Raw genomic sequence first — 16,181 nt, forward strand, 5'->3', positions numbered from 1 at the left:
GATACAGACAAATAAAGACAGATATAAAAATACAGAGACTTAGAAATAAAGATGGATAGAGCAAGATAGATAAGTAAAAAGATAGAGGATTCAGAGAAAATAGCGAAATAGATATACAGATATATAGACAGAAATAGACAGAGAGATACAAGTAGAATGAAATAGAGGAGCAGTTGATGTTGATAGAAAAACAGCCAGAGATAGAGTGAGAAAAATAGATAAAGAGACAGAGTGGGAGACACAGGTATCAAAAAATAAACAAACAAAGATAGAAGAGTAGAAAGATATGCAGAGAAATAAACAGAGAAAAAGATAATTATAGATACTGCGAGGACAGAAAGGGAAAGAGAAATAGGAATCAATAAAGAGATTGATACGGTTAAAAAGACATGAATAGAGGGAGAGAGGTAGAAAAGTACAGAAAAATAGAGAGGTAAAGAAACAGATATAGATAAATAGACAGGGAGAGATAGATAGAGAGAGGGAGAAAGAGCTAGATAAATCGATAGCCAAACAAAAAAATGTAGATAAATAAAGAGAGAAATAGATGGAGAGTGAAGGGCAGGGACAGAGTGAGATTGTATGGTTTGGGCAGTGGAGAGCTGGTTTTTGGGTCAGTGCTGCTTTAAGAAGTTCTGGGGAGGGGTTTGGATTGGCTCCACCCCCAACAAATGCCTGGAGAGTGGAGTCGGAGTTGGGGATGTGGAGGTAGCAGGTTCACTGCTTGTCTCTGTCTGTCTGCACTGTAAATGTGCTCTGGGGTTCCGGCCTGCTCGTTGTGTGGTCGTATGCGGCCGGTAATTGTGACCGGGGATTGAGCTGTGTGGTGTAGGCCTCTGTCCCTTTCACAAGGAGAATGGATTTAGTAAGAAAGGGCTGAAAGTGAAACGCACATCAAGGGATCGAACTCCGTGTTTTTAAAAATAATAACTTTCTTTTGTGATTAGTTGAGCTACTTAGTTTTCAGAGGTTTGACCCTGTTTTGTTCAGTTTTTAAAGACATGCCTCCAATTTGGCAAAGTATTTAAAATATTTTTAAAATGTGCAGTATCTGATAGATCCATAGGTGTGTATACTCTTTCTTGCTGCTTGGCATGTCTGATTTGGCTGTTGGGATGGAGCCCGGTTTCTTGGATGGGCTCAAATGGGTTGGGCTGTTTGTTTTATTTGTGGCCTCAGTCCTCACACTGGTGATGTATGGTCTTCAGTGGGTCTCAGGGCCTTCCTGGGGCAAGGGTAAGACCGTCCCCAAAACTGGGGCTACAGCAGGTGCTCCGCTGAGTGATCTCTGTTTGGGGGCAGCTGGTCTCCTCTCCTGGGTGCTGTCCTTGGAAAGCTGGAACCGTGAATGGAAGAAGGCCTGGCTCACTGCTCTCAATGAGGCAGTTGCAAAGCATGGGGTGAGTTCATGTCTCTGCACTTAACCTGATTTACTTGCTGAGGATAGAGTTGGTGAAGCTGGTTGACCAGTATCTGATGGAGAAAGATCGACACTTGGGTGTATGAGTGTAATGAGCTTTGATTTAAGTATGCTGAAACTATAATGATGTGGAAGAGTTTGTAGAAGTGAGTATTTTGAACTTGGTATATACTTAACCATTCTTGGGATATGTGATTTCACATTTGAGCACAGTGAATGGTGTGTGAGATTATTTGTGGGTGGCTATCTTAATTGCAGTTTATTTTTATTTATTCATTCATAAAATGAGTATGTCACTGGCTAGGCCAGCATTTATTGCCCAGAGGGCAATTAAGACTTAACAGTATTGCTGTAGGCCTGGAGTCATGTGTCGGCCAGACCAGGTAAGGATGGCAGTTTCGTTGGATTCATTGTCATCGTTAGATTTGCAATTCATTTTATTGAATTCAAATTCCACTATCTACTGTGGTGGAATTTAAACCCCAGTCCCCAGAACATTATCTGTGCCTCTGGCTTAAGAGTCCAGTGATAATACCACTAGGCCATTGCAGATACCAGTTTTATTTTGGATTTTTAAAATATTGCCCCAGTTGCCGTGGTGGTATTAGTCCACCAGCTTCTAGATTAGTAATTATGCAGTGTCACCTCTCGGCTGGTGTTAAATGTCGAGCAGTTTTTGGTTTTTGAGGTAGCATGCATTGTGATGTCTTCCCAATAGTTGTCATATGTTTTTGACCCAGATTTCCAGTATTTCTTTGTTTTTTTTTGTTTTGTTTTATTCTTTCATTGACCAAAGAAGTAACTTCCTGCAGAGCAGGGGACCTTTTTTGTCATAAACTGTACATATGTAAGACCAGAAATGTTGGTCACCATTTGCAAATGAAGCACTTATTTATATCTTGCCCAGGTGGTGGATGGCACTGCAGTTTGCTTTGAGGAACTTGTCCTCCTGCTCTATCAATTGAGATTCTTAATCTCAATCCCTAAATCCTGATTCCTACTCCATATGGGGGAATAGGTGCTATGTAAGGAAGATTTTATGCCATTATATGTACAGTGACTGATGGTTTACATAGCAGATTTCTTATGAATAAAAGCATGTTCCTGATTGGAAAGTAGAAATGGGTTTTTGTGGGTGACCCTGTATGTGAGGGTTGCTATAGCGAGATATTCTGTGAGAAATTCAGTTGAAATGTAGAACTTCACCAAATGTTCATGTGGTTCTTAAAACATCATATTTTTCGAACTTCCCAGTCATATTGCACGTGGAGTGAACATTATGCATGAAGTGTGTAACGCTAAAGAACAGCTACTTCTAGCCCATGTCCTTAAATAATAGGATCAATTTCAAAATGATAAGTCATCATAAGGAAAACAAAAGCAGCACATCTCAACATTTGAAATTAGCTGCTGTAGTTTTTTTATTTCTGTCCATAGTATTATGCCAATTTTATGATGTAGAGAAAGGAGATGTCGTTAGCTTATAATCAGTTTGCAAAGTAAGTGACCCTTACCTGAACTGCCAGCTTGCCCCACTGGAGTATTTAATTCAGTAAATTCTGGGCTCGTGAGCCATGACAACTTAAATGTAACGTAAAAGCTGACACTTCAGTGCAAAGAGAATGTTACTCTTCTTATAGTTCTCTCTTACATATGAGATATTGTAGATGAAGGGTCTAGGCCCGAAACGTCAGCTTTTGTGCTCCTGAGATGCTGCTTGGCCTGCTGTGTTCATCCAGCCTCATATTTTATTATCTTGAGATATTGTAGTGCTGTTTTATTAGACAGCATGATCTAATTCTATTTGAGGCAAAACCCGGGAGTTTCGTTGTCCATATTTATTTCTCAAAATTATCATCAAGAGGGGACATTTCTGTCTGCTTTCTTTCCTTACTATAGAAGACTAATAACATTCTAACATGGTTAGTAAGTTTGCAGATGACACCAGCATAAGAGGTGTAATGGACAGGGAAGAAGGTTACCTCGGAATACAATGGGATCTTGATCAGATAAACCAAAAGGCTGAGGAGTGGCAGATGAAGTTTAGATAAATAAGAGGTGCTGCCTTTTGGAAAGGCAAGTCAGGGCAGGACTTATACACTTAATGGTAAGGTCCTGGGGAGTGTTCCTAAACAATGGGACCTTGGAGTGCAGGTTCACAGTTCCTTGAAAGTGGACTCTCGGGTAGATAGGATTGTAGAGAAGATGTTTGTTATGCTTGCCTTTACTGGTCAGTGCATTGAGAACAGGAGTTGGGAGATCATGTTGCAGCTGTACAGGACATTGGTTAGGCCACTTTTGGAGTACTGCATTCAATTTTGGCCTCTGTACTATAGGAGGTACATTGTGAAACTTGAAAAGATTCAGAAAAGATTCACAAGGATGTTGCCAGGGTTGGACGGTTTAAGCTACATGGAGAGCTGAATAGGCTGGGGCCATTTTCCCTGGAGTGTTGGAGGCTGAGGGGGGACCTTACAGAAGTTTATAAAAATCATGAGGGGCATGGATAGGGTGAATAGGCTATTTTCCCTGGGTGGAGATATCTAAAACTAGAGGACATAGGCTTAAAGTGAGAGAGAAAAGATTTAAAAAGGACAAAAGGGGCAACTTTTTCACACAGATGGTGGTCCGTGTCTGGAATGAGCTGCCAGAAGAAGTGCTGGAGGCTGGTACAATTACAACATTTAAAAGGCATCTGGATGGATAGACGAATAGGAAGGGTTTGGAGGGATATGGGCCAAATGTTGGATTTGTGACTAAATTAATTTCGGATATCTGGTCAGCACGGACAAGTTGGACCGAAGGGTTTGTTTCCATGCTGTACATCTCTATGACTCTATAGCTATGTATTTAATGCTCTCACGCCTTGTAGTCAGTTTGTACCTGAAGATGCTAAATAAATAAGTTTTTGTTCTTATGAGAAAACTCATGGGAAAAGTTTAAATCATGCAGTGAAAAGAGATTACTGTGATGATCAATGATTTCCAGCCATGAGTTTAAAGAAAAAAGTAATCTTTCAAGTGTCTGTATGTGTTAGATAGTTTATTGGTTTCTAAAATATTAAGAATTTGTTTTATCCTTCTTGGTGTGTTGATTTCTGGAAAGGTGATGTACTGTAGGCCAAAATCCAAATTTGTTGCTTCATTTCCTCTTCTCCTTGAATCCTTTATTCTGTTCATGTAGTATTGACATTTGTGACGGATTTCTGTCTTATTTCTCCAGGGCTGTAAAACTTGGCTTGACATATCCCTTCCTCTTGCAATTATCCAGTCTTATCATAAGTAAACCATGTGTCATCTACCCACTTGGGTTTCTTGTTCTAATCACTCCCGCCCCGACCTTTAATCAACCTTCCCTTCTGTTTTTCTATCTCTTGCCACTCCCTGCTCCCTGTCTGATCCTTCTTCCGGGCTTTGACCTCATGTGAGAAACTCCGACTTCTTCCGTTCTTGCGGAAGGTCATTAGCCTGAGTTGGTGACTCTGTTTTCTCTCACGAATGCTGCTCGACTTGCTGAGTTTCTCCAGCATTTTCTGTTCTTCTTTCACTTGACTTTTTTTCTTTTCTTTCCGCCTTGTTGCCAGCCTTGACCATTAGAATGGATGGCGCTTCAGTTTTTTTTTAAATATAAAAGCAGGTGGAAAGGCAAGCTGAGCATCGAAGGATGTGAGCTACCTTCGTAATGCTGCTGGACCGTTTGCTTCTTCACCCAGTGAACCTCTGCTGTAACCATTAATGATTCCTTTGATGAATCAGAGAGGGATGGTACCTTGTGCTCTCTGCAGCGCAGGAGAGGAATAAGAAAAATGCATTGGCTTTCTACACTGAATCAAGAACGCCATTTGTTCGTGGTGTAGCTGTGTGCCTTCACAGTCACTGATGCCCCTAGACTTGGAAGACAGAAGAATCCACAGCAGCGAGGGTACCTTTTTGTTGCTGAGGGACTGGCACACCAAAATGAAACGAGTAGTGGATAAAGTATGAAATTTTATGTGGTGGGTTAAACATTGCTGTACAGAATGATCTGGCTGTCACCTAATCCCTCAGTTGTGTTTCACATATCGTTTGTTGCCAGTAATAGTGGTTGTAGTTAAGGGCTTCAGCTGTAAACTGCCTATGGATTACAGAAACAAACATATAACTAGAAGAAGGTGAGAACAGGAGTAGACCATTTAGCCCTTCTGAGACATGCTAACATTTTCAATGATAGTGAATGGATACGTTGTTGGCTAATGTTTGGAATATAACACTTTTGTGGTAACATTTCAAATATTCTGTACACCCCAGATAGCTCTGGGACTAAATAGTACTGTACCGAATCTTATGAAGAATGAAAGTCCCTAGTTTGTTTTGAGTTGAATGGTGTACTATTACTGTACACTAAGTTCGGTCATGTAGACTAGTTGATGAATGCTTGTTGATAGGATTGTACCTCAATGAGCTGCTGTCCACAGGATAGAAACTAACAACAGAGGTGAGGAGATGATCTATGTCGTCTCATTTTTAATCTGAATGTTTACATTGCTTTTTTTCCACTGTCACCTGTGATATGGCCATTTCCCATAAGTAAAGGTGGGGATTATCCCTTTTCCAATTGGAATGGGAGCCGAGACAAGATGGCGAATAGACCTGCTCCAATCCCACCTCCATTCCTACCCTGGTCTGCTTGATCAAACGATGATCCTAGCTCCCAGCCCAGTCAGACATCAGCCCAACCCTTTGTGATGAGTTGGTGTCTAAAGTAGGTTCACAGCCTGAAATTGAACCCAATTCCTGCCCTGGAAGGGAACGTATGACCCTAGAGTTTACGCTTTCCGATTTTTTTTTTTATTAGGAAAACTTTCTGAGCTAGCTGATAAGATGAGCTATGTTATGTCAAAGTCCATGTTCATGTGTCTGTGTTGGAGTCGCTGTTCCTTTTGGATGTTTGCATGTGTGCATATATAACAGGCTATCGTTGAAATGACTCCTAACTGACTGGGGTGATGAAATACCCAGAATTTAATCAGGCTGGAAGAGAAGGTAACATACTATCTTCCAGGCTGTGATGCAATCCCACTTTCTCCAATCCTTCATTCCCGATTATGCTGTGGTTAAAGTTGTTCGAAAGCCCGCTGTCTCCTCATAACTGAGGTTTGTCTTCACCTGTAATGATGTGTATTGGGCAATATACTTAATCTGTTCTCTGGACCAACAATTGTATGGGTGAGCGCATTGAGATTCAATATTCTACCTCTGTTTTTCTCTTTCTCTTTCTCTCTGGTTGTTTGTCACAGTATGATGAGTTGCATTTCTTCAAGTTTTGATTTAGTGATAGCTACTTTTGTAACCTGGTAACTTCAAGTATTCATAGCAGTGTGTATCTATTTGCAAAGCCTAACAGTTTCCCTCCTCTCTCTCTGTACCTCATGATTTTGAAGCTGTTTTCATCCATTGTTACTAAAAAAAAAGCAAAATAATTGCTGTTCAATTTTGATTTAAGAGCAGACCAAACTGTATTGATAAGAGGGTTTGATAAACGTAAGGTTGGCCCCTGCATAGCTTTGGAAACACAAGTTGTTGCAGCACAAAAGCATTGTGATATGTATTACAATGTTACTGGTCACGAAATTAGTCAGTCATACAGGGCGGAAACAGACCTGTCAGTCCAATGATGACCAGATATCTGAAATTAATCTAGTCCCATTTGGCCCATATCCCTCTAAACTCTTCCTATTCATATACCCATCCAGATACCTTTTAAATGTTGTCATTTACCAGCCCCTCTCCCTTCTTCTGGAAGCTTATAGTACAGACGCACCCCCCCTCTGCCGAGGTCCCTTTTTAAAATCTTAACCCTCTCACCTTAAGCGTATGCTAACCTATCCACACCCCTCATGATTTTATAAACCACTCCTCAGCCTCTGACACTCCAGGGAAAATAGCCCCAGCATATTCAGCCTCTCCCAATAGCTCAAACCCCCCAACCCCAACAGTAATCTTGTAAATATTTTCTGAACTCTTTCAAGTTGACCAACTAGTTTATTGAGGGTAGATGGAAATGTGGGCTTTAAAACACAAACAACAGCCATAACATTATTGGATGGTAAAGCAGACTTGAGGCTGTATCACACAATTGTTATGGGATAGCGGGCGGCCATTCGGTCCATCATTGTCTGCAGTGGCTTTCTGGGCTTTGGGCTTTTTAATTTGCCAATCTTCTGCCTTTTCTCTATAGCCCTGCACTATTTAAATAATCTACCAGTGTGGTGGCTGATTATCTCAGATGATAGAGAGCTTGGCGTTCCATTGTGAACGTTATGGGTGCAGTCCCACACTGGTCCATGTTGCTGGCTTCAAACCCAGACTCAGATCAGCCATCATCCTGTTGAATGGCAGAGGAGGCTCAAGGGGCCGAACAGCCTATTCCTGTTCCCAGTTTCTGTGGTCGGTGCCCCCTTAAATGCCTCAATTTCAGCCTGCCTCCACCACACTTCTAGGCAGTGCATTCCACGCCTTAATTACTCACTGTTTAAAAAGAACATTTTGTTTCTTTTGCAAAGAATTTTTAGTTTGTGTCATTTAGTTCTGTAATTGTTTATGAGCAGGAACAGTTTCTCCGTGTTTTCTGTCCAGGCCGACGTGATTTTTGAAAGCTTCTCTCCTATCACCTCAACTTTAAAAACCTAAATAGGGGCAAGAGTAGAGAGATAATGGGAACTGCAGATGCTGGAGAATCCAAGATAACAAAGTGTGGAGCTGGATGAAGACAGCAGGCCAAGCAGCATCTCAGGAGCACAAAAGCTGATGTTTCGGGCCTAGACCCTTCATCAGATAGCTCTCTGATGAAGGGTCTAGGCCCGAAACGTCAGCTTTTGTGCTCCTGAGATGCTGCTTGGCCTGCTGTCTTCATCCAGCTCCACACTTTGTTATCTAGGGGCAAGAGTAGGCCTTGTGGTCGCTCAAGCATGCCGCTCCATTAAATAAGCTCAACTGGGCCCAGGCCTCAACTCCTCTTTTGCACCAGCTGATCATCACCCTTAAAATACTTCTAGTGAGCTAGTCTCCACAACTGAGCTCTCCTGGCAATCCGGGACATCGACTACTAACTTGGAGAAGCAGTTCCCTCACGCCTTGGTTTGAAATAATTGTTCTCTTGTTCTTTAATTTCTCCTAGTTTGAGATTCCCCACAAGTGGAAACTTTTCCTCAACGTCTACCCTTTCAAATCCGCTCAATCTTTTATGTTTCTGTAAGACAACCCATCATTCTTCTAAACTCTAACGAATGAACACTTCACCTGCTTAATAGTTCTTGATAAGACAGCCCCTTCATCCCAGTATTAAGCATAGTGAATATCTTTTGAACTGTTTTCTGTGACACTTTTTAAAAAACATTCAGAGAACAAAACATACAGATTCAGATGTCTTCTAGAGGATCTGAGTCCATTCTGATGATTTTCATTAACATTTAACAGCTTGCCTCCACCTTCTCAAGGGGAACGAAGGAGGGACAATAAATGCTAGCCGAGCCAGCGATGCCCACATACCATGAGTAAATTAAAAATATAGCCTGCAACTTGTCGTCTAACTATGACCGTGTGCCTCTGCCTCCTTCTTCACAGATGCTTCCCTGGGCTGTGTAGGGAGCTTCCTGCAGTCTTTTATGGATTTTCTCCAATACTGCTGCTACACACTCCAAGAACAAAGAAAATTACAGCTCAGGAACAGGCCCTTCAGCCCTCCAAGCCTGTACCGATCCAGATTCTCCATCTGAACCTGTTGTCTATTTTCCAATGATCTGTATCCCTCTGCTCACTGCCCACTCATGTATCTTAAATGATGTTTTTGTGCCCATCTCTACCACCTCTGCTGGAAACGCGTTCCAGACACCCACCACCCTCTGTGTAAAGAATTTTACACACATAGCTCCCTTAAACTTTTCCCCTCTCACCTTGCAATCGTGACCCCTAGTAATTGAGGCCCCCATTCTGGAGTGGAAAAAGCTTCTTGCTATCCACCCTGTCTATACCCCTCATGATTTTGTAGACCTCAATCAGGTCCCCCCTCAATCTCCGTCTTTCTAATGTAAATAATCCGAATCTTCTCAACCTCTCTTCATAGCTAGCACCCTCCATACCAGGCAACATCCTGATGAACCACCTCTGCACCCTCTCCAAAGCATCCACATCCTTTTGGTAATGTGGCAACCAGAATTGCACACAGTACTCTAAATGTGGCCGAACCAAAGTTCTATACAACTGCAACATGACCTGCCCACTCTTGTACTCAATACCCCGTCCGATGAATGAAAGCATGCCATATGCCGCGTTTACCACTATCGACGTGTGTTGCCACTTTCAGGGTACAATGGACCTGAACACCCAGATCTCTCTGTGCATCAGTTTTCCCCAGGACACATCCACTTACCATATAGTTTGCTCTTGAATTAGATCTTACAAAATGCATTACACTGCATTTGCCCGGATTGAACTCCATCTGCCATTTCTCCGCCCAACTCTCCAATCTATCTGTATCTTGCTACATTCTCCGACTGTCCCCTTCACTATCTGCTACTCCACCAATCTTAGTGTCATCTGCAAACTTGCTAAGCAGACCATCTATACCTTCCTCCCAATCGCTTATGTATATCACAAACAAACAACGGATCCCTGCGGAGCACCACTGGTCACAGTTCTCCGTTTTGAGAAACTGCCTTCCACTACTACCCTCTGTCTCCTGTTGCCTAGCCAGGTTTTTATCCGTCTAGCTAGTACACCTAGGACCCCATGCAACTTCACTTTCTCCATCAGCCTACCATGGGGAACCTTATCAAATGCCTTACTGAAGTCCATGTATATGACATCTGCAGCCCTTCCTTCATCTATCAACTTTGTCACTTCCTCAAAGAATTCTTATCAAGTTGGTAAGACATGACCTTCCCTGCACAAAACCATGTTGCCTATCACTAATAAGCCCATTTTCTTCCCAATGTAAATAGATCCTATCCCTCAGTATCTTGTCCAGCAGCTTCCCCACCACTGACGTCAGGCTCACCAGTCTATAATTTCCTGGATTATCCTTTCTACCTTTCTTAAACAAGGGGACAACATTAGCAATTCTCCAGTCCTCTGGGACCTCACCTGTGCTCAAAAGGATGCTGCAAAGCTATCTGTTAAGGCCCCAGCTATTCCCCCTCTCACTTCCCGCAGTAACCTGGGATAGATCCCATCTGCACCTGGGGACTTGTCCACCCTAATGCCCAACACTTCCCCCTCCTTATGTTGACTTGACCTAGAGTAATCAAACATCTATCCCTAACCTCAGCATCCATCATGTCCCTCTCTGCAGTGAATACTGACGCAAAGTACTCATTAAGAATCTCGCTCATTTTCTCTTGACTCCTCCTCTCTTATTCATCTCAACTCGTGGGCTCAGTCTGTTTTCTGTGTCGACGCCAAGTTGTCATATCATGGGGTGGATTGGTGGAGCACTGCACCAGTGAGGTGAAAGCTTTCACATCACATTTTGTAGTATGTGGACACCATGAGCTGAATCCTCCGTGGAGGGGGACAATGGACTGCTGTTCTATCATTCTGTCAGTGTCTGGACTTGGACCACAGCAAGTTGACTTCTGTGCAAGCATGCAGAAAGCGCCACAAGCTTGGGTGGTTCAGTTACAAGTCAAGCTCAATCTTTACAGGAAATTGGCCATTGAAAGTGGCCTGGAACAGTTTGAAAAAGCTGTTTAAGGTATGTCGTAGAGAGAGAATACAAAAATTTATACTTTATGCTATACCTTTTTATGATGCACCAATTCATCCTCAACTGGGCATTGCATTTAATAGGAGACTTGAAAGCTTTTGGTTTGGAAAGTACGGAAAAGATTTGAGTCAGTGGTGAGGGACTTTGTTTGTCCAGTTAGATTGGAGTGGCCAGGACTGAAGAGTGAAAGATTTGAGGCATTCAAACTTATGAGCTGTCTGGACAGAGGAACAGAGGACAGCAGATGAGGCAAAACTCTTCCCTTTGGTTGAAGGATCAAGAGCCAAAAGACAGGTGTTTAAGATGATTGGTGATTTCAGCAGTGGGCTATGAGGAAGTCCTTTCTTTGTATAACAAGTCGTTGTGACCTGTAATAGAGTGCCTGAGAGTGGGCAGAGATAGACTTAATTGAGGCTTTTAGGAAGGAATTGGATCATTTTACTCCTGTCTCGTTACCCAAGGAGACATAGGTGAAAGTAAACGAGTGCTGTTGCACAGGGCTGGAACAGATATATGGGCCAAATTGTTACACTACAGAAAGAGCCCATTTGATGATTCTGTTAGAGTCTGGTGTTGTAATCTGCCTATTAGTTTCTCAGACGAATTATTAAATGTTTTGCTTCTGGGAGTTCCTAAGCTCCTTGAATTTAGTGACAACTTTTTTTTTGAGAGATCATTTTAGTAGAACCTTTTGTATTTACAGAGACATTTTGTTAAATATCAGAATGTAATTTTGAAACCTTTGGTTTAACTGATGCCATTTAAAGTTGGTTTGTGTTGCCTTTCCTCTCCTTGTGTAAGTGCTGCTTTCTTTCGACTACCAAGTGTCTGCATCAAGGACGCACCTTGTTCAAGTATAGCACAATTAGATGATGCAGAATAAGCTCACTCTACTCTAATTTTAAGAAAGTAATCGCAGTGTGACATCTTTGTTTCCTCAACTAGCCCTACTGCGTTGGATCCATGGGGAAAGAGTAGTGAGTGGTGGGGGTGAGTATGTTTAGATTCTTCCTTCAAAGAGGCCATCGTAAGCACAATGGGTAAAATGGCCACATTCTGCACAAAGGTTTTATTATCTTGGATTCTCCAGCATCTGCAGTTCCCATTATCTCTCACACATTCTGCACAAAGTAAGGTTTTGTAACCCTGATGCCTTTCAGTGAGATTATCAAATTTGTAGACCACTCTTTGCATCTGTCTCAAAGGGTTGTCTTTGCGCCACCCGAGCAAGCACTCTGCGGCTGAGAGGTAGCACATGGCAGCTGACTGTATTTTGAAATTTGGAGTATAAAACTCACTGTGAAAACCCATCTCGTTCGTGAATGCCTGCTTTGCTGGCAACGCATGGCAACTACCCCATGGAAGAACAAATGTTTTTCTAAAGTCACAGCTGAGTTTTAGCCAAGAGGTGAAAGGCCCATGAAATATTTTTTGTCTTTCCCCTTTTATTCCAGTTGTTTTCAAATTAAGAAATTGTTACAACTGCCAGCTAATCTGTTTCCAGATTGGCTGAGTTACAGCAAATTCATAAAGATCCTCAAGTGACCTGAGGGCTGAATTTATTTAATAAGAGGAGAGGTTACTGTGGGTGTTCCTTGGGGCTTAATCAAGAATATTTGTGTGAATTTGCAAAGAAATTACTTTGTCAAATCAATGCTACAACTTTTGGGTTTCATCCTCGGGTTGCTTAACTTGAGATGTCTCCACACAGCTAAACACCATTGGAAACACTATGTAAATAGTTACAAACCTATTATTGATCAAAAGAAAGCATGTCACAAAACATTTAACATTTGTTCAACTCAATTTCTTCCCTAATGCCAATGTTTTTAAAATTTGCATTTTTTTGTAAGAAAAGCCTAAAAACAATAACAAACCAAAGTGCCTCAAGGTTAAAAGTAATCTACTTGTCAAATAAATGGCAATTCACTTTGTTTTACAGAGTTCGTTGCAACTCAGTGTTGATAACGTCGGCCCACATTCATCTCCCCTTGTTCTGAGTCAGATTACCAGCGTTATCAAATCAGACCGACACTTGGTGAGTAAATACGGTGTGCAAAGATTTTTCTGTCCATCATAGCATGTGTTGTGTTCCCAACACAGAGCCATGAAGCAGCAAAAATGAATGTACGCCCTAAAATTGTCTTTCGTTCCGATCAAAATTATAGACATATAGTTGGACAACCGTTAAGCTTGTAATTACCTGATATGAAGTCAACCTTGGTTACTGGGATGGCATTGACTGACATATTTTGATGGTTTTTAAAGATGTTAAATGATTCTGTGGCCCTGTGATAATCTGTTTGATGACTGAGTTCAGTAAGAGTTGTAGGATATTGCTTGTCTTGAATTGACTATATTTTAAGGGTTGGTTAGCTTGGTTGGCTTTACAGCTGGTTTGTCATGCTGAGTGATGCCAAGAGTGTCCTCCAATTCCCTGGTTACCAAGAAGGTCCTGCCTCCTTGCTTTGTGTGATTTACCCTCAGGTTAAACCACCCTCTAATGAGGGAGCAGCCCTGTGGCCTTCTGAGATTGGGTGACTTTACTTAGTTCATTCACCTTGAAACTAAATTATTTGAATATGGCAACCATTGTAAATTCCTTCCCCCAGTGGAAACGTCTTGCTGAAGTAAATATAATTAATGTGGCTGACTCCTGAATCCCAAACTATTAAGGAAAGTTGTAAGCCAAGCTTTGACAAAATTAGGTCAAATCATCCCTTTTATTAGTTTGAATTGTAATGAATATGAGCTTTGGAATTTTTAATGTATAGCCTGATTAATTGTTCTGGAGATGAACTTATCCATCTGGCCATTTTGTAATCGGAGTGAGCCAGGTTTTCAGGAAGCTTGATTGACTTTCCAGCAAAACTACCATTGAAGTAATTGCCTGAAGTGTTTTGTTTTATTTTTGTCATTTTACTTTCCTCCCCTTCAAATGTTTCTGAGCATACATGCTTGGACTATTTTGTTCTCAGTGGCTGCTGAGGAACCTCTTATTAGAATATTTCGGTTATGAATCCAAACTCCATATATTCTGGGAAGCAGCAGTAAAACTGGCAATGGTTATGTATTCCTGCCGTGACCGGAAATTAAGATGTAAATGGGAAATGATCAAAATCCTCCACTGAGCTATGGCAACCTTAGCGTTTGTTTCCAGTTTACGACTTCTGATGAGCTTTGTGATTGGCTACACATGCTTTCATTGTGTCCTCGAGTAATTTGAGTCACTTGTGTGAACAGGAGTTATCACACAAACATACAATTAATGTGAAACAGTGTGTTGGTTTTTTGTTGAAAGCATTTTTCAAAAAAAAATGTGGAGCTGTAATATCTTGACCGAGCCAGTGATGTTCTTATGTAAACATTCTCCATCCCAGTACTGTGCTTGACTGTTTTGTGGTTATTTAAACTCAAAAGATTTTTTTTTCCCCCCTGAATGTCGTTAATTAATTCTCCGGGCTCTACCAGTTAGCTTGAGTTCCCACAGGACTCATTGTAGAATGTTGCACCAGAGAAACTGGGCACGCTCTGTAAGTCTGAGAGATAATGGGAACTGCAGATGCTGGAGATTCCAAGATAATAAAATGTGAGGCTGGATGAACACAGCAGGCCAAGCAGCATCTCAGGAGCACAAAAGCTGACGTTTCGGGCCTAGACCCTTCATCAGAGAGGGGGATGGGGGGAGGGAACTGGAATAAATAGGGAGAGAGGGGGAGGCGGACCGAAGATGGAGAGCAAAGAAGATAGGTGGAGAGGGTGTAGGTGGGGAGGTAGGGAGGGGATAGGTCAGTCCAGGGAAGACGGACAGGTCAAGGAGGTGGGATGAGGTTAGTAGGTAGCTGGGGGTGCGGCTGGGGGTGGGAGGAAGGGATGGGTGAGAGGAAGAACCGGTTAGGGAGGCAGAGACAGGTTGGACTGGTTGCTCTGTAAGTCTGCCAATTTTATCCATGTAGGGCTGTTAATGTCTTCCTTCTCTCTAGCTGGCTCCCCATTTCTGTTTTTAACCTTTTTCTCAAGCGCCCGTCAACCTCTGAGAGAATTATTGAAGTTGCTTGAACATTTTTGGCAGTGTTTCACATTTCAACTACTCTTTTTGTTTGTGATTTTAACAATTCTACATTTATCTCCCCATTCCTGTTCAATGGAAACAATTTGTTACTAATTACAGGGGTTTGCTTTTGTGGACAAGTTGAACAGACCTGGCTTGTCTAACCTTGCATATTGAAGTTTGAATTTTGACCTGATTGAGGTGTTTAAAATGTTCAAAAGGCTTTGCTGCAGTTTGCTTTGGAGGAATCAGGGTGGGAGAGCATCAGGATTTTATGATAACTTCTGTAAGGAAGCATTATTTTTTCTCACAAAGAGGATTAAGAATCTGGAGCGCTGTTCCACTTTCCAGGATAAACTTGTCAATGCTGGAACAGTTAGTCCTTACAAAACTGAGTCTTGTTGCCTGAGTGCATTGCAGCTTTTTGTACCAAGTTGGATAAATCTAGCTCGATGTCACAAATCAACCACGATATAGTCAGAAGATGGTACGTGCTCAAGTGGCTGAATTCCTTCTGTTCCTATAATTCCTCAAACCTTCATCGTATACTCACTGGGATAGATTAGCTTTCTCCCTGCTGGGGGAGTGTCAGTATCATCCAGTTCCTTTCCAGTGTGTATTGTAAATGCTTGTACTCGACATGACTTAGACAGATGGGATAAAGGGGTGAAATATTAATCAAATAATTATGGCATCTTCTCTGTAAAGATGATTTGTTCCATATCGCATGCAATCATTTCACAATGCAGCAGTTTCATACAAAAGAACGTACAACCAATTTCTGTGGCACATGGCCTGTCGGTAAAATAACATTGACTTGTTTCATTCTTTTTTGAAACTTGTTAAGGAAGCTGATCACTGTGTGATATAGCCACGCATTATATGAGATTCTGGTTTCAGACAGATAATCCACTGATGTTTGCAATTTGAAATTTACAATTTTAAATAGTCAGTATGGCTTTGTGAGGG

The 16,181-nt window shown here is 41.8% G+C and overlaps 1 protein-coding gene across 1 annotated transcript in view; it reads left to right on the forward strand.

Annotated features, from left to right (window-relative positions):
* Positions 1 to 688: 688 nt before the first annotated feature.
* Positions 689 to 16,181, forward strand: part of LOC125456840 (C2 domain-containing protein 2) — a 56,688-nt gene continuing 41,195 nt past the window's right edge. The window contains exons 1-2 of the mRNA XM_048540284.2: positions 689 to 1,400; positions 13,104 to 13,199. Of these exons, the coding sequence (XP_048396241.2) occupies positions 1,095 to 1,400; positions 13,104 to 13,199 (402 nt within the window). The 5' untranslated portion in view covers positions 689 to 1,094. The remainder of the gene's footprint in view (positions 1,401 to 13,103; positions 13,200 to 16,181) is intronic.

The sequence above is a fragment of the Stegostoma tigrinum genome, chromosome 12, assembly GCF_030684315.1.
Source record: "Stegostoma tigrinum isolate sSteTig4 chromosome 12, sSteTig4.hap1, whole genome shotgun sequence".
Lineage (NCBI taxonomy): Eukaryota > Metazoa > Chordata > Chondrichthyes > Orectolobiformes > Stegostomatidae > Stegostoma > Stegostoma tigrinum.